Source organism: Cervus elaphus, chromosome 19 (assembly GCF_910594005.1).
Source record: "Cervus elaphus chromosome 19, mCerEla1.1, whole genome shotgun sequence".
Lineage (NCBI taxonomy): Eukaryota > Metazoa > Chordata > Mammalia > Artiodactyla > Cervidae > Cervus > Cervus elaphus.
Window position 1 is genome coordinate 52,074,608 of NC_057833.1, and position 24,441 is coordinate 52,099,048.

At 38.5% G+C, this 24,441-nt stretch overlaps 2 protein-coding genes across 2 annotated transcripts in view; one reads left to right on the forward strand and one right to left on the reverse strand.

Annotated features, from left to right (window-relative positions):
* LOC122675633 (solute carrier family 15 member 2-like) overlaps positions 1–23,980 on the reverse strand; it is a 34,883-nt gene extending 10,903 nt beyond the window's left edge. The window contains 14 exon segments of the mRNA XM_043874603.1: positions 20–41; positions 44–101; positions 821–853; positions 4,427–4,471; positions 4,564–4,653; positions 4,825–4,911; positions 5,323–5,405; positions 15,906–15,983; positions 16,258–16,348; positions 18,801–18,900; positions 20,005–20,097; positions 21,107–21,248; positions 21,911–21,998; positions 23,843–23,980. Coding sequence (XP_043730538.1) covers positions 20–41; positions 44–101; positions 821–853; positions 4,427–4,471; positions 4,564–4,653; positions 4,825–4,911; positions 5,323–5,405; positions 15,906–15,983; positions 16,258–16,348; positions 18,801–18,900; positions 20,005–20,097; positions 21,107–21,248; positions 21,911–21,998; positions 23,843–23,980 — 1,148 coding nt within the window.
* On the forward strand, positions 2,237–4,391 carry LOC122675635 (60 kDa heat shock protein, mitochondrial-like). Its single transcript, XM_043874607.1, is given in 2 exon segments — positions 2,237–3,324; positions 3,327–4,391. Coding segments are annotated over 2 exon segments (1,602 nt in total). The 5' UTR covers positions 2,237–2,303; the 3' UTR covers positions 3,908–4,391.
* Positions 23,981–24,441: the final 461 nt, after the last annotated feature.

The window sequence follows — 24,441 nt, forward strand, 5'->3', positions numbered from 1 at the left end:
AGGCACAGTAAGCACTTACGTGAAATTAATGCCACACTTGGACGATAAATGACAAGGTCAAACTGTGGGATGAAAATAACAATCAAAAAGGGATTTAGCACCTGTAATGCCATGGTAAAAACATTAGTTCCAAGTGTTTTTCTATTATGAGTGTGAGCACGTGCTCTCATTCACATGTGTGCACACTCTCTCACATCCAAACACACTTTCATCTACGATGTACAGAATGACTCCACGTTGTTCAGTCCCTTTACACCCAAGACTCTATTTCCTCTGCATAGCACATTAGCTTCCAAATATCCCAAGGAACCAGTTTCACTCTAAACCTGTTTTTCTATCAATTGATTAGGAGCTCTTCCCTCCCATTTCATTTATCTCCTCCAGTTCCACAGCCAAGAGGAAAATGTCATAGTCAGGAGAAAGGAAGGAAAGAAAGAAGGATTGGGGATTGTTGAAGAAGCAGTTAAAAAATAACTAGAAGTCACCAACAAGCAGAGACTCTGAATTTGTTGCTCACACAACTAAGTTGTACACTTTCTGTGACAATATTTCCATGATACTTGACCTGGAAATAAATCCAGTGTTTACACTTTCCTTGTGAGCTCAAAACTCAGTCTCCCTGGAGTTGAGTAGGAGCTACTTACTAACAGAGAATGTGAAAGAGAAGTGTGGGGCTTAAGAATATTTTCATCCCTATGTTTAGCCCTCCTCAGCATACAAGGAAAAAAACATCAAATTATGGTTGGTAATCCTCCTACTAAATGTCGAGTTATAGATGAGGGAAGAAATAAGTACCTGGGAATATAGAGAAGTCTCTTACCTGTATCTGGTCAGGCTGAAGCACGAAAAAACCCTGAAACATGATAACAAATCACATTAAGATAATGGCCTAAAGACAAACAAAATCTAATCAACAATATTGATAGTTAGCAGGTGAGAAGCATAAGGTAATACCCATCAAGTCTTTTGTTCAGGACCACTAATCTGCTTGTAAGGGTATGTAGGGGAATAGGCTAGAGATGGCTTTAGGCTATGGCTTTTGAAGGCAGATGGGCCTAAGGGAGAATCTTATTTTCTGTGAGCTATGCTTTCTTTAACTTGAAAGAGACTAGAGTCAGTGTGTTTTTATCAATCCCAATAACTGCAGTCATAGGTGGTAATAATGTGAAGGACAGAAAGGTATGATGGTTAGGGTGACGTCTCCCATTGACACAAAGTGTTTCTAAAGTTGTTCTCCAGAGGGTCAAAAAAGAAGACAACCAGGTAAGTCCTGGACAGTCAGAGGAAGGGAAAAGTTGAAATTATATTAAGGAAGCTTCAAACAGACCGGCTGATACAACCCTGGTGTTATTCCTCTCTGCCCTCTTCATAACTGAGATGGCAGGAGAACATACAATAATCTAGACAGTGGGAACAAATGACGGAAGAGTTTGTCAATGTATGGAAATTAGAAAAATAAAAAATCATGTTTAAAAATTTTCCATTATTTCTGTATCTATGTACAAAATATCCGCCTCTGGATCCTCTGTTGTGAGCCCTGCCTGAGATGGGTCAATTGTGTTGTGTTCTTGTTCAGTCGCTAAGTTGTGTCCAACTCTGCCACCTAGTGGACAGCAGCACGCCAGGCTCTTCTGACCTCTGTCTCCCAGAGTTCGCTCAAATTCATGTCTGTTGGGTTGGTGATGCTATCTAACCATTTCATCCTCTGCCCCATTCTCTTCTTCTTTTGCCTTCAGACTTTCCCAGCATCAGGGTCTTTTGCAAGAAGTTGGCTCTTTGTATCAAATGGGCAAAGTATTGGAGCTTCAGCTTCAGCAACAGTCCTTCCAATGAATATTCAGTGTTGATTTCCTTTAAGAATTGACTGGCTTGATCTCCTTGCAGCCCAAGAGCCTCTCAAGAATCTTCTCCAGCACCACAATTCGAAAGCATCAATTCTTTGTCACTCAGACTTCTTTATTGTCCAACTAGTTGTGTTGTAGCAGCAATCAAACCTGCTGGCCCTGGTCAGGCTTAGATAAAAGAAAATATCCATGCCCAGGCTTTACCACTTCATTTGCTATCCTCGCAATGTTTCCTGTATACACTGAAAACTTTCCATCCTTATATTTCTGATTTCTAAAGATTCTTTTATTTCTAGACTCTCTTTACTTTGTCTACCTACTCCGTATCTTCATGCTAACAGCATCTCTTATAATTTTATGTCACTTTTCAGGCAAAAACATAAAGACAGGGCACTGGCTCCTCATCTCACTCGGGCTTATGCCAAAGATGTAAAATTCGGTGCAGATGCTCGAGCCTTAATGCTTCAAGGTGTAGACCTTTTAGCCGATGCCGTAGCCGTTACTATGGGGCCAAAGGGAAGGACAGTGATTATTGAACAGGGTTGGGGAAGTCCCAACGTGACAAAAGATGGTATGACTGTTGCAAAGTCTATTGATTTAAAAGATAAATATAAGAATATTGGCACTAAACTTGTTCAAGATGTTGCCAATAACACAAATGAAGAGGCCGGGAATGGCACCACTACCACTACTGTACTGGCCCGCTCTATCGCCAAGGAAGGCTTCGAGAAGATTAGCAAAGGTGCTAACCCTGTGGAGATCAGGAGAGGTGTGATGTTAGCTGTTGATGCTGTAATTGCTGAACTTAAGAAGCAGTCTAAACGTGTGACAACCCCTGAAGAGATTGCTCAGGTTGCTACAATTTCTGCAAATGGAGACAAAGAAATTGGCAATATCATTTCTGATGCCATGAAAAAAGTTGGAAGAAAGGGTGTTATCACAGTAAAGGATGGAAAAACACTGAACGATGAGTTAGAAATTATTGAAGGCATGAAATTTGATAGAGGATATATTTCTCCATACTTTATTAATACATCAAAAGGTCAGAAATGTGAATTCCAAGATGCATATGTTCTATTGAGTGAAAAGAAGATTTCTAGTGTCCAGTCCATTGTTCCTGCTCTTGAAATTGCCAATGTTCACCGGAAGCCCTTGGTCATAATTGATGAAGATGTGGATGGAGAAGCTCTAAGTACCCTTGTTTTGAATAGACTGAAAGTTGGTCTTCAAGTTGTGGCAGTCAAAGCTCTGGGTTTTGGTGACAATAGAAAGAACCAGCTTAAAGACATGGCTATTGCTACTGGTGGTGCAGTATTTGGAGAAGAAGGACTAAATCTAAATCTTGAAGATGTTCAGCCTCATGACCTAGGGAAAGTTGGGGAGGTCATTGTGACCAAAGACGATGCCATGCTCTTGAAAGGAAAAGGAGACAAGGTTCAGATTGAGAAGCGCATCCAAGAGATCATCGAGCAGTCAGACGTCAAACTAGCAAATATGAAAAGGAAAAACTGAATGAACGTCTGGCAAAACTCTCAGGTGGTGTTGCTGTGTTGAAGGTTGGTGGGACAAGTGATGTTGAAGTGAATGAAAAGAAATACAGAGTTACAGATGCCCTTAATGCTACCCGAGCTGCTGTTGAAGAAGGCATTGTTCTGGGAGGGGGCTGTGCCCTGCTTCGGTGCATTCCAGCCTTGGAGTCAATAATTCCAGCTAATGAAGATCAAAAAACAGGTATAGAAATAATTAAAAAAACACTAAAAATTCCTGCAATGACTATTGCTAAGAATGCAGGTGTTGAAGGATCATTGATAGTTGAGAAAATTATGCAGAGTTCTTCAGAAGTCGGTTATGACGCTATGCTTGGAGATTTTGTGAATATGGTGGAAAAAGGAATCATTGATCCAACTAAAGTTGTAAGAACTGCATTACTGGATGCTGCCGGAGTGGCCTCTCTCTTAACAACAGCAGAAGTTGTAGTCACAGAAATTCTTAAAGAAGAGAAGGATCCTGGAATGGGTGGCATGGGTGGAATGGGAGGTGGTATGGTAGGTGGCATGTTCTAATTCCTAGAATAGTGCTTTGCCATTATTAATGAACTGTGAGAGGAAGCTCAAGGCAGTGTTCCTCACCAGTAATTTCAGGAGAGGTCAGTTGAAGGAGATGACTGAAGAAAAGGCTGGCTGATGTTTAAGAAAATAACTATAACCATCAGTTACTGGTTTCAGTTGACAATATAGAATGGTTTACTGCTGTCATTGTCCATGCCTACAGATAATTTATTTTGTATTTTTAAACAAAGACATTTGTACATTCCTGATAAATGAGCTTACGAGCCATGTACCAATGTACTGCTTTCAACTTAAATCACTGAGGCATTTTTACTACTATTCTGTTAAAATCAGGATTTTAGTACTTCCTGTCACCAGATGAGAAGTTAAGAAGCAGCCTTTCTGTGGAGAGTAAGAACAATTGTGTACAGAGTAGAGAAATATCCAATTATGTGACAACCTTTGTGTAATAAAAATTGTTTAAAGTTAAAAAAAAAAAGAAAATGATAGACTGGAAAAATCTCTTCTACTCACCAAATTCCCATTCATCCTGGTGGCTTGCAAGGTCCATCGTGAGCCCTATGGCAAACAGATGCTATTAGAGGAAATCCCTTTCCTTTGAGAGAGAAGGGGCTGGAAGAAGAGGTAGTTTTCAAAAGAACTATTCTTACCTGCTGATCAAAAAGCGCCCAGAACATGGGCAATGGAATATAAAGGAACAGTACCCTGGTCAGTGCCTTCACATCCATAATGAGCTGCTTCTGCAAAGAGGAAGAAGAAGGAATAGGCTGAATTGGCAGTTAAGATTTCTTGCTTGGAGTAGAAATGGCCCAGAACAGTAAGAGAGGAGGTCAAATACAGCAGGAGGGAATCAGTTTGGTTATTAGGAAAAACTCTATGGAGGCATCAGATGTTTCTGCAGTTCAACTTACTAGGTATTTCTCAGCTGCCCAGTCCAGCCAGTGCTCTTGCTTGGGATTGTCCCCAGGATGGTTCTTGAAACGGCTGGAAATGGCAAACTAGGGCAGAGCATAGATATCAGAAGAGAGAAAAAAAACAAACAAAAAACCCATCCCCTGCCTTTTCCATTTCACTGTATATTCCCTTAAACACACATACTCTTGAGTGACTTAATCTTACCTTTTGATTTCATCACACATTGAATTTCAGAATACTTGAAATATAATTTCAACATATATGAACATTTCAGAAAACTTTTGCCAGTTTTTTAAAATGACTATATTATTTTTAGCTTAAAGGTTAAATAGAGGCATCAAGTGAAGTTTGATCAATCCCACTTTCCAAAAGTCACAGAAGCAGTGCAGAGGTCATTGAGAAAAGTGTATACCCATGTTTGAAGGCCTATAGGCTCAGAACAGCATTTCTTTTCTTGCAATTGAAAAAGGTAGGCAAACAATTCATGAACTTACCCAGATACATTTGACCACTTGGTTCAGTATGTTTCCCTCAGGAGGTGGTTTTCTGTATCGTTTACTTCCCATTGCAAATACAACTGCAGTAGATAAACAAAGTTCTTAGCTTCTCATTTAGCACATTTAGTTGTCAACACGAAGGACACACTGCTGAAATGTAGGAGTGACTGACACATCTCATAAAGGGTGGAAACTGATTGATGTTCCCTGACTTTGGAGTCATAAAAACTATGGGAGCAAGAGAAAAATTAAATGGTCAATGTGTAGACTTTCTTGTAATGACAGAAATGAAAATCACCTCTGAATTTACACTATTCTTCTCCATCTCTACATCTGATACACTATGAACTTTCACCGACCCTCTCTTTTGAGTGTATTTCCTGCCTGCCCCTCTTCTGCATCACCAGGACTATGACTCATTTTGAACCTCACAACTTCTACCCTGAATTTTCAAAATGGCCACCAACTAGTTTCTCAATCCCTGTTTGCTTCTCCTTTTTCTAATCTGCTGCCAAATTAAAATGTTGTTTCCAAGACCTATCTAGTAAGCCCAGACTCCTGATATGGAAGGCCTTCCCAAATTCATTATTATCCTGATGGTTATTATTATCATTAACGATCTCTTGAAGGTTTACTATTATATGCAAACTGTTAAGCATTGTATATAATAGTACTGATTTAACCTGACAAGGATTTTACACATGAAAAAATCAAGGATTAAAGAAGTCAAGCAATTTCTACAAAATTTCACAACTGTGAAGTGCCAGAAACTGCATTTTTGACCTTAGGCCTGTTGCCTCAAAAATTTATACTCTTAACCAACATAAAGCACGTCAGTCATTCATTCTTGCATCACATACTTTGCTGGACACTTTATGTTGTTTAGTCAGTCAGTCAGTTGTGTCTGACTCATTTGTGACTCCATGGACTGTAGCCCACCAGGCTCCTCTGTCTGAGATTTCTCAGGCAAGAATACTGGAGTGGGTTGCCACTTCCTCCTCCAGGGGATCTTTCCGACCCAGGGATCCAACCTGTATCTCCTACATTATAGGCGGATTCTTTACCACTGAGCCACTGGGTGAGCCCTTTGCTGGATACTATAGAGAATAAAGATATAAAAAGATGTGACCCTGTCTGCCATGGAGCTCCTCTTAACTTACCACTTCCCGCTTTTCCCTCATTACTCTCCATTTGGTACTCTGTCCTCTAACCACTGTTTGTCATTCCTACTAACAATTCTGTTTTATTTCTGCTCTTGAGCTTATTCTCTTTCCTTTAACCCTCATCCTTAATCACATCTCCAAAGCTATCTATAGATGAATTTAATTTTCTTAATTTCTCCTTTATTTTCCAAATTGCCAAAATGAGAAATTACTTTTACAATTATAAAAAATTAATTTTCTTCATGGTTATCAATTTTAAGTAAAATCTGTGGGAAACCTCCACCATGGTACCATCTCCGATGTACTTTCCTCCTGAATGGATTTCCCAGCTCCAGCAAGATGCCTCTCTAGCAGCTACTCTACCAAAGATGCCTTCCTCAGTGACCAGTAGCAATTTCCAATATCCTTACATCTAGAAGGCCTGAATCACTTTACTTTTCTCTGTCTCAACTTTTTAATTTCTCCAGTCACCTCAGTCAGATTCACTATACCACTTTTACTTTATTCATCCTCTCAGTTTCACCAAACTTCCCCAAATAGTGTGCTTTACCTACCACAGTCTTCCTATTGTTGATAGGAAAAATAGTTCTGAGAAAGAATTCTAATCCTGTGAGACATGTTGGCAGATAAAGAGGTATCTAGACAAGCGGAAGTTAATGGACAGGAAGTACACTGCTCTTGAAACTAAGAATGATCCTAAAAAGGGGCTGAAATTCTCAGGAATTCTGGTCTAAAAAGTGACAATGGAGTGATAAAAAGAAGACCTTGACAAGGTCACACTTAAATTTCAAGACCACTTAACTAAAGAAGGTAAATAGGGACCTTGAGTTTCTTTACCATCTCCTCCCATGAGTAGACATTGTTGCCTCTTACTTCACAAACAAAATAGAAGGCTTCAAATGTAAACTCTCTCAACTTCTTGCCACCACATCTATTAATTTCTGTTTTCACATCTATTCCTTCCTCTCTCTAGTTAGCTGAAGGTGATGTTCCTCCTCCTGTATAAAGGTAATTGTGCCATGTGTGCTTTCATACTGATTATACTGTCTTATCTTACATCTTCAACATCTTTCTTCACTGGAGTGTTTCTAATAATATTCAAGCATTCTCAATATCCTCTCCTGACTTCATGTCACTTTCAGTTATAAATACTTACTATCTTCCCTTTCATCCCTCTATTCACTTCCCAATCTGCTTTAATTAGTCTTGAATCTCCACCAATCTACCATAACTGATATCATGAAATCAATGATCTTTGTGTCCCTATATTTAATAGACATTAAAGCTGGGAAAGCATTATCTTGCTTTCCCAGTCAGTAACATTTGTTACTCTGAATGATTCCTTTCTTGAAACCTTGTTATCCAAGGTAAAACTACTATCATTTTGGCCGTTTTTTTCCAGTCTTATTTATGGGTTTGTCCTCTTTGCTTGCTTTTTTTTTTAACCCTTTACCTAATTCAAACACAAAATTTCACTCAACACATTTTTGTTGTAAAGGAAATACAACAGCTTATAAGTAATGGCTGACTTGTATAAAGGTATGCTTAATAACTGAATAATCTCATTTAATATGAATAATATAAACACATATCAAAGACTTGACAATCTATATACTGGAGAAAATAATCAACATTAAATTTTCACTACATTAAGACTCATTCCCATACAAATTGGAAACATTATTCTTTTTTTTTTTTTAATTTTTTTATTAGTGGGAGGCTAATTACTTCACAACATTTCAGTGGGTTTTGTCATACATTGATATGAATCAGCCATAGATTTACACTTATTCCCCATCCCGATCCCCCCTCCCACCTCCCTCTCCACCCGATTCCTCTGGGTCTTCCCAGTGCACCAGGCCCGAGCACTTGTCTCATGCATCCCACCTGGGCTGGTGATCTGTTTCACCATAGATAGTATACATGCTGTTCTTTTGAAACATCCCACCCTCACCTTCTCCCACAGAGTTCAAAAGTCTGTTCTGTATTTCTGTGTCTCTTTTTCTGTTTTGCATATAGGGTTATCGTTACCATCTTTCTAAATTCCATATATATGTGTTAGTATGCTGTAATGTTCTTTATCTTTCTGGCTTACTTCACTCTGTATAAGGGGCTCCAGTTTCATCCATCTCATTAGGACTGGTTCAAATGAATTCTTTTTAATGGCTGAGTAATATTCCATGGTGTATATGTACCACAGCTTCCTTATCCATTCATCTGCTGATGGGCATCTAGGTTGCTTCCATGTCCTGGCTATTATAAACAGTGCTGCGATGAACATTGGGGAGCACGTGTCTCTTTCAGATCTGGTTTCCTCAGTGTGTATGCCCAGCAGTGGTATTGCTGGGTCATATGGCAGTTCTATTTCCAGTTTTTTAAGGAATCTCCACACTGTTTTCCATAGTGGCTGTACTAGTTTGCATTCCCACCAACAGTGTAAGAGGGTTCCCTTTTCTCCACACCCTCTCCAGCATTTATTGCTTGTAGACTTTTGGATAGCAGCCATCCTGACTGGTGTGTAATGGTACCTCATTGTGGTTTTGATTTGCATTTCTCTAATAATGAGTGATGTTGAGCATCTTTTCATGTGTTTGTTAGCCATCTGTATGTCTTCTTTGGAGAAATGTCTGTTTAGTTCTCTGGCCCATTTTTTGATTGGGTCATTTATTTTTCTGGAATTGAGCTGCAGGAGTTGCTTGTATATTTTTGAGATTAATCCTTTGTCTGTTTCTTCATTTGCTATTATTTTCTCCCAATCTGATGGCTGTCTTTTCACCTTACTTATAGTTTCCTTTGTAGTGCAAAAGCTTTTAAGTTTCATTAGATCCCATTTGTTTAGTTTTGCTTTTATTTCCAATATTCTGGGAGGTGGGTCATAGAGGATCTTGCTGTGATTTATGTTGGAGAGTGTTTTGCCTATGTTCTCCTCTAGGAGTTTTATAGTTTCTGGTCTGACATTTAGATCTTTAATCCATTTTGAGTTTATTTTTGTGTATGGTGTTAGAAAGTGTTCTAGTTTCATTCTTTTACAAGTGGTTGACCAGTTTTCCCAGCACCACTTGTTAAAGAGGTTGTCTTTTTTCCATTGTATATCCTTGCCTCCTTTGTCAAAGATAAAGTGTCCATAGGTTCGTGGATTTATCTCTGGGCTTTCTATTCTGTTCCATTGGTCTATATTTCTGTCTTTGTGCCAGTACCACACTGTCTTGATGACTGTGGCTTTGTAGTAGAGTCTGAAGTCAGGCAGGTTGATTCCTCCAGTTCCATTCTTCTTTCTCAAGATTACTTTGGCTATTCGAGGTTTTTTGTATTTCCACACAAATTGTGAAATTCTTTGGTCTAGTTCTGTGAAAAATACCGTTGGTAGCTTGATAGGGATTGCATTGAATCTATAGATTGCTTTGGGTAGAATAGCCATTTTGACAATATTGATTCTGGAAACATTATTCTAAAGATTTATGTCATAGAGGTTGTCCCCTAGAGATCTGATTCTGGCATTATTGAAATCACAGTGGTTCTTAAAATAACAGGTTCTGTTTTCTGCCTCTCCATTTGCAGTTTTTTCCCTACCTGGACAGCCCTTCCCCAACTTTTCTTTAGTGAATCTTTATTTGAATAATTACTAGTACCTTTGCTGCACCTCCTTTTAGATATGTTTATTTCTTCATTTATCAAGTGAAGAAAACTTAATTGTTCACTTTTCTGTATCTTTACCAGGACACAAAATTTCTTGTGAAACAATTACTATGACCTGTTTATCTCTAATGCATAGTGCCTAGCTCACTTGCTTGTCTTTTAAATACCTGGGTTCCTCAGGGTCCTATCCTTGCTGTCTATCCTACTCTTATTATCTCTTAGTTATTCCATTTATTTTCATGCTTAACTGATATCCATATACTAATAGTCCCAACTTTTTATAGCTTAAAAATTTCTCCTGAATTTTAAAAAGGCATTTCCAATAAATGTTTGATACTCCTAATTATATGGTCTAAGGACATCTAGCATGGAACATGCCCCAAACTAAATTAATTAGTATTGCCCCCAAACCTATTCTCCCTTATTTACTCAACACAGAACCCTATATTCAATCTTGACTTATCCTTTCCCTTTCTTTCACACAATGTAACATATCAAGTTTGTCAATTCTGTCAGGGCTGAGGAAGGTAAGCTAATGGAGGCACTCACTTTCAGTAAAAATTTAAGGAAGTACCAAAAATTCAGTAATCAAGACAGGGTATCCTTTTCTTACCCTTAACCCATTCTTTCTCCATATTACAGTCAGAGATACCACTGAAAAATAAACATCTAACAATCATTCCTCTATTCAAAATCCTTTTGAAGCTCTCTACTATTCTCCTGATAAAGTTCTAATTCCTTAATAAGTTAAAAGCCTTTCATTATCTGGTTTCTGTTAATTTCTCCTCTTTATCTTTCTCATTTATGCTGTAGGCAATTTGAATTCCTTCAAGGACTTCAAATATATCGTACTATTTTTCAACCCCTTGTCTTATAGATACCAAGTCCCATTTCTGTTTCAGTTGCAATCTCTTCTGTGATTCAGTTCAGTTGCTCAGTCATGTCCAACTCTTTGCAACCCCATGGACTGCAGCACACCAGGCCTCTCTGTCTATCACCAACTCCCGGCGTTTACTCAAACTCATGTCCATTGAGTCAGTGATGTCATCCAACCATCTCATTCTCTGTCGTCCCCTTTTCCTCTCACCATCAATCTTTCCCAGCATTGAGGTCTTTTCAAATGAGTCAGCTCTTTGCATCAGGTGGCCAAAGTATTGGAGTTTCAGCTTCAACATCAGTCATTCCAATGAATATTCAGGACTGATTTTCTTTAGGATGGACTGGTTGGATCTCCTTGCAGTCCAAGGGACTCTCAAGAGTCTTCTCCAACACCACAGTTCAAAAGCATCAATTCTTTGGCACTCAGCTTTCTTTATAATCCAACTCTCACATCCATACATGACTAATGGAAACACCATAGCCTTGACTAGATGGGCTTTTGTTGGCAAAGTAATGTCTCTGCTTCTTAATATGCTATCTAAGTTGGTCATAACTTTTCTTCTAAGGAGTAGCATTTTTTTATTTCATGGCTGCAGTCACCATCTGCAGTGATTTTGGAGCCCCCAAAAATAAAGTCTGCTGCCATTTCCACTGTTTCTCCATCTATTTGCCATGAAGTGATGGGAGTGGATGCCATGATCCTAGTTTTTTGAATGTTGAGCTTTAAGCCAACTTTTTCACTCTCCTCTTTCACTTTCATCAAGAGGCTCTTTAGTTCTTCACTTTCTGCCATAAGGGTGGTGTCATCTGCATATCTGAGGTTATTGATATTTCTTGATTCTAGCTTGTGCTTCATCCAGACCATCATTTTTCGTGAGGTACTCTGCATATAAGTTAAATAAGCATGGTGACAGTATACAGCCTTGATGTATTCCTTTTCCTATTTGGAACCAGTCTGTTGTCCCCTGTCCAGTTCTAACTGTTGCTTCCTGACCTGCATACAGATTTCTCAAGAGGCAGGTCAGGTGGTCTGGTTTTCCCTTCTCTTTTGGGATTTTCAGTTTATAGTGATCCATGCAGTCAAAGGCTTTGGCATAGTCAATAAAGCATAAATAGATGTTTTTCTGGAACTCTCTTGCTTTTTCAATGATCCAGTGGATGTTGGCAATTTGATCTCTGGTTCCTCTGTCCTGTGTCATGCTGTTCACCAGCATGAACATCTGAAGTTCACGGTTCATGTATTGTTGAAGCCTGGCTTGGAGAATTTTGAGCATTACTTTACTAGTGTGTGAGATGAGTGCAATTGTGTGGTAGTTTGAGCATTCTTTGGCATTGCCTTTCTTTGGGATTGGAATCAAAACAGACCTTTTTGAGTCCTGTGGCCACTGCTGAGTTTTCCAAAGTTGCTGGCATACTGAGAGGAGCACTTTCACAGCATCGTCTTTTAGGATTTTAAAGAGCTCAACTGGAATTCCATCACATCCACTAGCTTTGTTCATAGTGATGCTTCCTAAGGCCCACTTGACTTCACATTCCAGGATGTCTGGCTCTAAGTGAGTGATCACACCCTTGTGATTATCTGGGTCATGAAGATCTTTTTTGTACATTTTTCTGTGTATTCTTGCCATCTCTTCTTAATATGTTCTGCTTCTGTTAGGTCCATACAATTTCTGTCCTTTATAGAGCCCATCCTTGCATGAAATGTTCCCTTTGTATCTCTAATATTCTTGAAGAGATCTCTAGTCTTTCCCATTCTATTGTTTTCCTCTGTTTCTTTGCATTGATCACTGAGGAAGGCTTTCTTATCTCTCCTTGCTATTCTTTGGAACTCTGCATTCAAATGGGTTTATCTTTCCCTTTCTTCTTTGCTTTTGGCTTCTCTTCTTTTCACAGCTATTTGTAAGGCCTCCTGAGACAGCCATTTTGCTTTTTTGCTTTTCTTTTTCTTGGGTATGGTCTTGCTTCCTGTCTCCTGTACAATGTCACGAACCTCCATCCATAGTTCATCAGGCACTCTATCTATCAGATCTAGTCCCTTAAATATTTCTCACTTCCACTGTATAATTGTTAGGAATTTGATTTAGGTCATACCTGAATGGTCTAGTGTTTTTCCCTACTTTCTTCAATTTAAGTCTGAATTTGGCAATAAGGAGTTCATGATCTGAGCCACAGTCAGCTCCCGGTCTTGATTTTGCTGACTGTATAGAGTTTCTCCATCTTTGGTTGCAAAGAATATAATCAATCTGATTTCAGTGTTGACCATCTGGTGATGGCCAGATTAATTGTGATTAATTGCTGTTAATTCTTTAGGTCTTATCTTCCATTTCATTTCTTTAGACCAAGCTTTTCTGAGCCTCAAAGCCTTTAGTATCCCTCCTATTTATTCCTATAGCTTCCTCTGTATTTCCCCGGTTGTGACAGTGATCATACTATATTGAAAATTCCTGTCTACATGTCTGTTTCCCTCCTCCTGCTAGACCACATACATTCTTTGAAAGCATGAATGCTGTAGCTATCTAATTCACCAACGTGACCCTGATAACTAGAACAGAATCTAACACATAAAGGCTCATTAAGTAAATGTTTGTTGAATGAATTAATGAGTGAAAAAATCTAATGAATAAATTACAGTGAAAAGTCAGAGAATTGACTTATTAGTACCCAGAAAACTGAAGTAGTTGACTAACAATGACAGCTAATACCTGTTTGAGTGAGTGAAGCTGCTCAGTTGGGTCTAACTCTTTGCGACCCTATGGACTATAGCCTGCCAGGCTCCTCCCTCCATGGGATTTTCCAGGCAAGAATACTGGAGTGATTTGCCATTTCCTTCTGCAGAGGATCTTCCTCACCCATGGACTGAACCCAGATCTCCCACATTGCAGGCAGACTCCTTATCACCTGAACCAACAAGTACTTGTTAATATTTCATAATTTATAGAACATTCCATTATAATATTTCTTTTGATATTCATAATTATTCTGATATGTAAATAATATTATTGTGCAATGATCCAAAGAAAAGGGCATAGTACTAATCAGAGGAAAACCAGGAAGATAATTTGGCTTTGAAGAGAGAAGGAAACAGAGAATGTATTATTACAGGGCTCCTAGAATAATGCATAAATTTCTTGGAATTGAAATTGCAATCTGAGTAATACTATTAGCCCCCTCCCTTGGTTGAAAATAATCAGATGGAACATTGAGCTTTTGGGTTCTTTAACCTCTATTGAGCTTTTTATGTGTTTGGACTGGATATCCTCCAGGGGGGATGTCACTCAAAGGCTCAGTGTGAGAACAAGTCTCCAGGTCAATGATTAGAAACAATCATGTCCAAGTTTCCCCTTAGACTGTGTAAACTAAGCAACACACACATTCCTCTTCCTCTTCCATTGCTGGGTTCTTGGTGGTAAAGAGAAGGAATGCCATTTGATCTATGTAGCATGAGTTTCCCCCTACTTATACAACTCCTATTTATTTATTTTTAATTTGAGTATAATTGCTTTACAGTGTTGTTAGTTTCTGCTGAACAACAATGTGGTGCAGCTATATGCATACATTTATCCCCTCCTTCATGAGCCTCCCTCCCACCACTCCTTTTAGGTCATCCCAGAGGGCTGAGCTGTGCTGCCTATGCTATATAGCAGCTTCCCGCTAGCTATCTATTTCATACATGGTAGTGTCTATATATATGTCAGTGCTACTCTCTGAATTTGTCCCACCCTCTCCTTCCTCCTCTATGTCCACAAGTCCATTTTATATGTCTGTGTCTCTATTCCTGCCCTGCAAAAAGGTTCATCAATACCATTTTTTTTCTAGATTCCATATATGTGTTTTATATATGCATTCCATTAATATTCAACATGTGCTTTTCTCTTTCTGACTTACTACATGCTGTATGACACACTCTAAGTTCATCCACATCACTATAAATAATCTAGTTTCGTTCCTTTTTATGGCTGGGTAATATTCCATTGTATGTATGTATCTTATCTTCTTTATCCATTCATCTGTCAATGACATTTAGGTTGGTTCATATCCAGGCTATTGTAAATAGTTCTGAAATGAACACTGGGGTATGTGTGTCTTTTTGAATTGTGGTTTTCTCAGGGTATGTGCCTAGTAGTGGATTGCTGTGTCCTATGGTAGTTTTAGTTTTTCAAGAAACCTCCATACTGTTCCCCTTCATGGCTGTATCAGTTTCTATTCCCACCAACAGTGTGAAAGGGTTCCCTTTTTTCCACACCCCCTCAAGCATTTATTGTTTGTAGATTTTTTTGTTGATGGCCATTTTGACTGGTTTCCCCTACTTATCCAACTACTCTTATTCTCTTTGCTCAAAAGGAAACTTCTTGGGAGCATTGCACAGCAGGGCAGAAACAGCTAAATCTAGAAGTTTTAAAAGGCCCAAAGAATTTAAAACATCTTCCAATTACTAGATAAATAGTTATCAGATAAAATAAGCTGGTTTGAGTGGAAGGATTATTTTCTTTGCTTACTATATCCTGCAGTATGGATCAGTACATCTCAACCATGACTACAATTAGAATCACCTAAATACTTAAAAATTTACAGATACCAAAGCCGTATCCTACAGAGATCATCATTTAATTGGTCCTACATGGCATCCAAGAATCAGTCCTTTTTAGAGGTCTCTAGGAAACCTATTAGTTATGTAAGCTTCAGTATTTTTTTTTTTTGAGATTTATGACTTTATTCAGTTAATTTATCTACAATGTCTAGGTGAAACCCCTAAAATAACCTTTACCTAATAATGGCCATCATCAAAAATTCTAATAGGTTAGTATGAGGACTGAATGCAACAGTTTGTGCAAAGTGCTTACATCATGCTCTCCATGTGGAAGGCATCAGTGGTTATTAGTATCCTTGCCCCACTGCACTTACCAAGAGCTATCAGCATAAGCAGTCCTGGAGCTCCAAATGCCAGTGCATAGCAGTCCTTTCCAAAACACTGCACATCTCCTACAGGAAAAACAAAGCCAAATTATTCCTGAATCTTAAGTCTTTGATGTTCTATTCTATAAGCTCAGGTTTTTGAGGTAATAGACATAGCCATCCTCTTTCCTCCCATCACCTAATCTATAATCCTTCTTTTAGGGTAGATAATTCAAGATTAAAAGAAATACACTCAGATTTTCAAGCCCTTATAAAAGAGGATGGACAGTAAGAAGCCTTGAACAGATTTCTGGCTGGCCAGAGTAAAGCTTATACAGAGGTCCTCAGAAAAGATCCCAACCTCTCAGCATGGGTGTGACAAATGTAGAAATCAAGCTCCCTGCATTGATGGCGAGGTAGAAGACTGAGAAGTATCTAGTCCGTTCCTCTGCCTGAAAAAATAAATAAACAAAAAGGACAAATCATCAGTTCAATGTACCTACTCGGTCCATCCCCACCTCATGTTCAGACTAAGTGAGAGGTACATACACTGATTCAGATATGGCCTCCATGGTTTGTGACTATCATATTAGATATCTTAACACATATCTTGCTGACTGCAGACAAATATTTCCCTATCTTTCAAACACTAGTACAAGCAAGCATCTTTAATATTTTTTATCACTTTATCTTGGCAAAAACGGTTATCTTGTATGAAAGTGAGTGACAGTGTTAGTAACTCAGTTGTGTCTGACTCTTTGCGACTCCATGAACTACATATAGCCCACCAGGCTTCTCTGTCCATGGAATTCTCCAGGCAAGAACACGGGAGTGGATTGCCATTTCCTTCTCTAGGGGATCTTCCCAACCCAGGGATCAAACCTGGATCTCCTGCATTCCAGGCAGATTCTTCACCATCTGAGCCACCAGGGAAGTCCTATTGTATACTACATCTATGCATTGTGTTATATATATATATTTATTCTAATATTAGTTTCCTTGCATTAAATGTCTGTTTCTTTCAGTAGGTTGAGAGTTCTTAGAGGCCAAAAATTGTATCTTACCATTTTCTGTAATCTCTATCATTACTATCATTACTACTATAGCACCTGATTTATATTACAGACTCACTTCAGTTCAGTTCAGTCACTCAGTTGTGTCCAACTCTTTGTGACCCCATGGACTGCAGCACATTAGGCCTCCCTGTCCAACACCAACTCCCAGAGTTACAGACTCAGTAAATGTTTTTTTAATGGAATTAAGTGAATGAATAACTGAGATAAAAATTAAATAGATTTTGTGGAATGTGTGGTAGGAATAGGACTAGAACATGGTTCTAGTAAACTGTTGATCAAACAGGATAATTTTCCTAATGCTTATGGGAAGTCTGCCAGAGAGTAGAAAAGGAAGTCTGTGGGCTTGGAAGTGACTGGTGGAAACTCGAAGGTGGGTTTGTCCTATTTCTGGAATATCTTTGTGGAGCGCCTACAAAATTAAGTAACTTTCAAATAAAGTTGTTGACACTTTATTTATTATGCCCTTCTGTGCTGGAGAAGGCAATGGCAACCCACTCTGGTACTCTTGCCTGGAAAATCCCGTAGACAGAGGAGCCTGGTAGGCTGCAGTCCATGGAGTCACGAAGAGTCGGACACAACTGAGCTACTTCATTTTCACTTTTCACTTTCATGCATTGGAGAAGGAAATGGCAACCCACTCCAGTGTTCTTGCCTGGAGAATCCCAGGGACGGTGGAGCCTGGTGGGCTGCCGTCTATTGGGTCCCACAGAGTCTGACATGACTGAAGCGACTTAGCAACAGCAGCAGCAGTGCTTCATTCTGACTTCCCGTATCTCTCCCTGACACATCAGCACAATCTCCATTTTCTATACATGGTGTATTTTGCTTCCTCTTCTGGTCCCCACTTAAATCTGTTCTACTCACCCATGTGTATAGTTCATTATGCATAGAATCCCACTTGCCAGAGGCTGGTTATTTCTCCAAGGTTAGCAAGCAGTTATATTCTATGGACCCTCAGGCAGATGAAGAATATAAAATACTCAAATATTCTGATGGGTTAGAGGAAAGAAGGAGGACAAATCACAGAGAAAGAACAGAAAAACAGATACATGATAAATACTATAGAAGAGGAAATAATACATGAAGAGAATCAAAAAGGAAAACAGAGGTAAAAACAAGTTAGAAATGTTGTCTGATCCAAGAATAGACTACTTCCCTTGCCTGGTTGTCACTGCTTCCTTAACAGAGCCATTTTTACATTTATTCATACTGCTTTTTCCCCACTGACAGTGGAAAGTATTTAGGAAAAGAAGAAATGATCATCCAGACATGTTCATCTAGAGAAACTCATTCTGTTTTATCCCAAATGGTCATTTTCCCCTTTCATAGAATCCTGAAGCTAGAGATGCTTAAATCATCTCCACACTACTCATCACCTCCCATTCCCAAAGTGATGACCATGTAACTTCTAAAATACCTCAAGTGAGAGTAAACTCACTACTTGTAGCTATTTGAAGTTTTTCTTTCCATCAAGCAAAAAGCTGATTTTCTATAACTTTCACTTATTGATCTTTGGATTAATTCCTGACATCCTTCCAATATCTATAGACAGTTGTAATATTCTCTTTAATCTTATCTTATCTGGGCTAAATATCTCCTTTTCCCTCAACCTTTCCTCTTAAGATACACCTTTTAGTCCACTTGCCACCTTGTTCACTTTCCTTTGAAATGTTTCCATTTTTCTCTCTATTAATGACCAGTACCCAGCATTGAACACAACTCTTCAGATATGATCTGATAGTGGATTACTTCATTTTTGGCAAATGGCTACCTGTTGTTTAATGCCTGTTCTACTTTTTTTAAAACATAGAAATGACAGAACTCTTACATGTTTTTCTTCAAACTGGTCTCCACCAAAAGCTGCCACACAGGGTTTGATACCTCCTGTCCCCAAAGCTATTAGACTCAGGCCGACCATTGACAGGACTCTGAAATGGAAAGGTGAGAGTATTAATCATATTGATACTAAACACAACTGTAGAAATGGAATATAGAGCTATAAGAGAAAAAATATGTGTACAAGGGCATGACTTCCTTCACTTTTCTATACTTTGGGCATTTACCAATGGCTTCCTCCTAGGAGAGACTCGGGAGCATTTACAGTCTCCATAAACCTTGAGTTTCTGCCAGAAAGTATCATTACACGGGAAGATTTTGTCCCTGATAGTTTCATTTACCTCATGAGTGCAACATATAGAAGCAGATACTCAAGGAACTCCAGAGTTAAGGCACTGGTTCTCAGTTTCATTATAGTCAAAGGGACACTTCAATAGAAAGTCCTTGTGAACTTTTATCCCACATATCCTTAGTAACCACAAAATAAAATTTTAAGTTAGTCATAACTAATAGGAGAAATGTCAGTGATTTCTGATGGGACAACAATAATAAGGTATCTAATATCCATTAAATCTCAAACAAAATTCTTAACTCATTGGAAAATATACATATAGGCATATGATAAACAAGAATACATATTATCTGATTCTTGGACAAGTCTAATTCTCTCTACTAACTGAACCAACAGAAATCAGAACCTATCAAGAGCTGGGAATCATAAGCATCAATAGCTTAATAAAGAGAACAGAGCAACTGGAATATATGGACTACACAGAAATGGAAATAATCTGAGTTTTGAATGTGAATTCTACACTATATTATAAGGAAGTATCACAGGCATATTTTTTTGACTGTCTCAAAGTACAAAGTGTGGATGGATGAATAGGTGAGGGAATATGGAGGACATGAAAATTTTCATGTCTTCAAGCATATGAATAGTTTTCATGGAAAGGATGCTAACTGGGCATCCTACAAGTCCCCAAATATTTAATAAAAGCAAATGAGCTCAGATAACACAGGAAAGAGTTCAACTGATCAATTTTTTTTCTTAATCAGTTTGGTAATAAAATAGTATGTTAGAAATAAAGGGACATCTCTTGTAAGAAGATAGAGAAACATCTATAATGAATGCATGAGACATTTACCTGTCCAGTGGAGAAAAAGTCGTTCAGTTTTTATTCCAGGATTTTACTCACACGTGTAAATTTTGTCCCCCCAGTATTGGTAAGGCACTCATAGACTTGATCACATGTCCAAGCACATACACCAAGGAGAGACAGAGGATTGTCCTGTTGAAAGAGTTAAATCAATCAGTCTACAAATAGAATTCAGATACTTGAGTAATACAGACTCAGAATTTATACTGTTCTTAGTGCCAGGATAAGTGAAGCAGGAGGAGGAAGAGTTGGAGGAAAAAAATTTTTCTGAGAAATGCAAATGGATTTTCTCTCAGAAATTTTTGATATTAATTAGTAAGTTCAAGGCTACAAGAAATCATGCAGTAAAGATACTTTTTAGCTTTGTTCACCCTAACATTTTCCCAAACGTATTTGACTATAAGAGTTTTATGTTCCTACATATCATTCATCAGATCCTATACAACCAATTTTCAACAAAATGGACTTTGAGAAATGCTAATTTAGATGATTCCATAGATGACAACTCCACAGAAAATATCTGAATAGTGGATACCTGAGATCCATCCCTAGTCCATGAGGATGATGTTATAGGGGGCAACTATAACATTATCCCCAAACATCTCTTGGTACTATTTTCAGAGACTTAAAATATATTGAAATGAATAGACCATTAGTCTAACTCATAAAAATATTTATTGTATTCTTAAGAAACTATAGAAGGAAGTCAGAAAAGAGAAACAGAGATGGTAAAAGAGCTACAAAGAGGGACTTATATGAAGATACTAAAAAGGTTGAAATGATTCAATCTGGAGGAGAGATGGATAGTATATCAAACTACTATTAATACATTGAATTTTACATTTTGCTGTCAACTGTCTCTGTCACCTGAGATCAGAACAAGAATTGGTCTTAAACTTCAGAATGGGAGGTTAAAATTAGATACAAGAAAAAACCCCTCCTTACTGAAAAGGGTATAAAAATATTAGAAACACTGATTATGAAGAGACAATACCTTTCTGTATTGTCAGTCTGACAGAGATTCTTATTTGTCATGGATGACACAAGTATATTCTTGCTTGGAAGCAAGAGGCTAGAAGTGATAGTTTCTGCGCGATTAATCGATGAAACTTCTTGGAACATGACCTCCCATCGTCCTTACTTGAATTTTCCCAACCATGAGTCACCAATGGCTGCTCCCAAGATAGGAGTGAAATAACAGAGGCTGCTGAAGGCGTGGTACACAGATGTGGAAGTGTCTTCACTCCAGTGCAGGTAATATAGGAAATACAGGGTCAGCACAGCTAAGCAAAAAAAGAAAGGGGGGGAGGGGAGAGCGAGCCAAAACAAAACAGATGCATTAAAATAGTTATGGAGGAAAAGAACGTTTGATAAGATCTTTGAAGGTGATCTTGACCTTCAGCAGTCCAATCAGTAAAGCAACTGAGCAGTGACTGTTGGCCAGTAGAAGGGCCCTTGGGAGTTGTGGAGTAAAAGGGGTTATGCTTAGTCTACAAACGCAATACTGCCTTCAGTCTTTGTGTGTATATCATCATTTAGGTTAATCTAAAAGATAACATGGGACTTCTAACATCCCTTTCTTCTTCTTCCCCCAAGAATCCGACACGACTTAGTGACTAAACCACCACTCTCCTTCCCAGCATCAGTATAATCCATAGGCCTGAAGAACAGAAATAAAGAATGGAATGCCATTGGTGAGAGTTTTTCCACTTATATTCTCATAGGCTGTATTCTGGTTTCCAATACTCCTTTCTGTTTTTGGTCTTTATGAGTTAGTAGGTGAAATTCCATCAGGTATTTCTGGGGACATCTTCACCAAAGGAAAGGACAAACTGGATGAAGGCAGAAAGAATAGATAAGGGAAATAAGTGCATATAAGACAGGTTGTTACAAACATGGGGTGAGAGTGAGTGGAGAAAAGTAGGACTTGGGGACACAAAATTACCTTTCATGCCATAATAGGAAAAGCGCTCACAGAATTCATTCACCACAATGAAGACAATACTCAGTGGATAGTTGGAGCCACAGATTTTCTAGGAAACAAAAAGACACTGGCTCAAGCATGAACAATATTTCCCTATTTAGACCATTATACTGTTTCACAACAGAAAAAAAAAAAAAACATTTAAGTCACTATGATAGGTCATGTGAAGCAATGGTCCCTAATCTTCATGAAACAGTCAGTATCATACTAAAAGTGCTTGCATTGCTGATTTAGCAGTCAGAGAAACCATTCTGAATATCCCTTTGTCCATCATTCATTAATTATGGAACTGCTCAGGCATTTCTTGATACTAGACACCAGGACCTGTTCATCTTTCCACAGCGCTAAATGGAAAGCCTGGGGCACCGGGCAAGAGAATAATCATCCTTATTTCTAGGAACATAACTAAGAGTTGGCCTCTAGAGCACATGATATCCAGGTAGTTACAACTCAGATGTCAGTACCCTGCTTAGCTCCACTGTGTAGATTAATCTTTCTGTCCCCACTTGCACATTCATTGTGCTGGGAAGAATCTTAGCAATATGAATACTTCCTGCCAGGCACAGAATCCAACACAGATTCCTAAAGGTAAGATGGTCGGTTACCTTGACCTTGGGCAGAGAATTCCTAAATTCTGTCAGATTAAATGTCCATTCTTTCTATGAAGTAGAGATTCTGTAACATTTTCACACTAATCCTTTTGGGCATTAAAAGGACTATGCTATTCAATGCACTGTATCAGTCAGAATAAAAGGAATATCATATTTTATTTCAAATCCCTACCCATTATGATAGTCCAACCAATGAGAGAGAGATGGAGGTATGTGTCCTTGGTTCAACTGAATCTTATCATGAGATTTTTTTAAATTGCTTTTTCATATACATAAGATGTATGTATGTATATGTATGTATAAGTAATGTATAAGATGTATATGTACATACATCTTTGTAAGCAGCCTTAAATTCTTTGGAACCAGAAGATATATGACTAAATAAATGATAAATTAATGTACTCATTCTTTTATCCATACGGATATATAAACAGCCCTCCAAAGTATGAATATATATTAATATATAATAAAAACTTGCTTGAAAGACATAATGAATAGTCTTTTTATTTTTCCAGTTCACAGCTTTAAGAATCATGCAACCTGAAGTTTACTTAACACGCTTCTACTAGCTATGTAACACTGTCACTGGTGGTACTCAGATACTGATCCAGTCTTTGTCACTACACCTGCCTTTCTATTTTAGTTTTGTTATTCCAAAGAACTACCATATCTAGGATACTACTTAATACTACTTCTTTGCTTGTGGTAAGAACTCAATAATACTTGCTGTAGGCTCTCTTCTTACAGGATTTTGATATGAGGATTAAATCCCAAGTGTATAAAGTAAAACATTATTGTTACTTCCTTGTTTCTCTTTCCTTTTGCCTACTGTACACTGGAACACAGTAAGAGAGGCCAGATCTATTCTAAAACTTCTCTTGGTGTCCAGCATAGACTCTGTGTACAGGGGAAACTAAAGGCTGAAGTTTTGGAGGGTTTTTTGGTAAAGAAAGAATAATCACACACAGTTCTCCAGAAAGGAGTACTTGCCAAGTTTCCCTGGACATGCAAATTGTTTTTTCTTAGAAACTCAGAATGTACAATGAAATACAGCCAAGTTCTGGATACCCACTGAAGAACTCTGACCACCTCCTGTTGCTGCTTCCTCTCCTAAGTTAAAAGAAAGTCCTGTTTAGATCTGGTTTACAGGTTCAGTCTAACTCCAAGAGAGAAAAGCTTTTAATATCTAATACAGCTCAACCTGAAGCTGTAGGGGCCAAGGAGGAGAACCAATAGAGTAAGTCTGTTCCTGTCAGAGGCAGAGATGAATCCCAGGACTCACCGGAGATGGTTTCTTTGGAAAGTTGGAGGATTGAGGTGGCACCTCTTCAGTGGAGACAGGCAAAAAAAGAGTTTCCTTGGATTCATTTTTCTGGAAGGGATTCATGGTTGGCTCCTCACTCTCTCTCTCTTTAAGCATTTGGCTTTGGCAGGCAGTTGGGACAGCTGCCAGCTACTGTGAAAAAGGAGGACTGACTAGGTTTAACCCTGTGCCCTGTGAGTATCCCGCTTCAGCAGCTGCCTGCAAAGCAGAAAGCTATAGGAGAAGAAGGGATTGGGTCTCAAAGACTAATTCAAAAGAATGTTTACATAAAAGGTAGAGGTCAGGAAAGTGAGACTAACAAATCAGGGAATGAGACAGTATAATGCTGGAGAATTGCAAATGAGTGAAAATAGTTAAGAATATAATGCCTAAAGCATAGTCTGGAGCACAGATTTTACAATCGATTTCAGGGTGATAAGAACTGCCATTTACTGCACAACTACTTTTGGCTTTTCCAGTAGTCATGTATGGATGTGAGAGTTGGACTATAAAGAAAGCTGAGTGCCAAAGAATTGATGCTTTTGAACTGTGGTGTTGGAGAAGACTCTTGAGAGTCC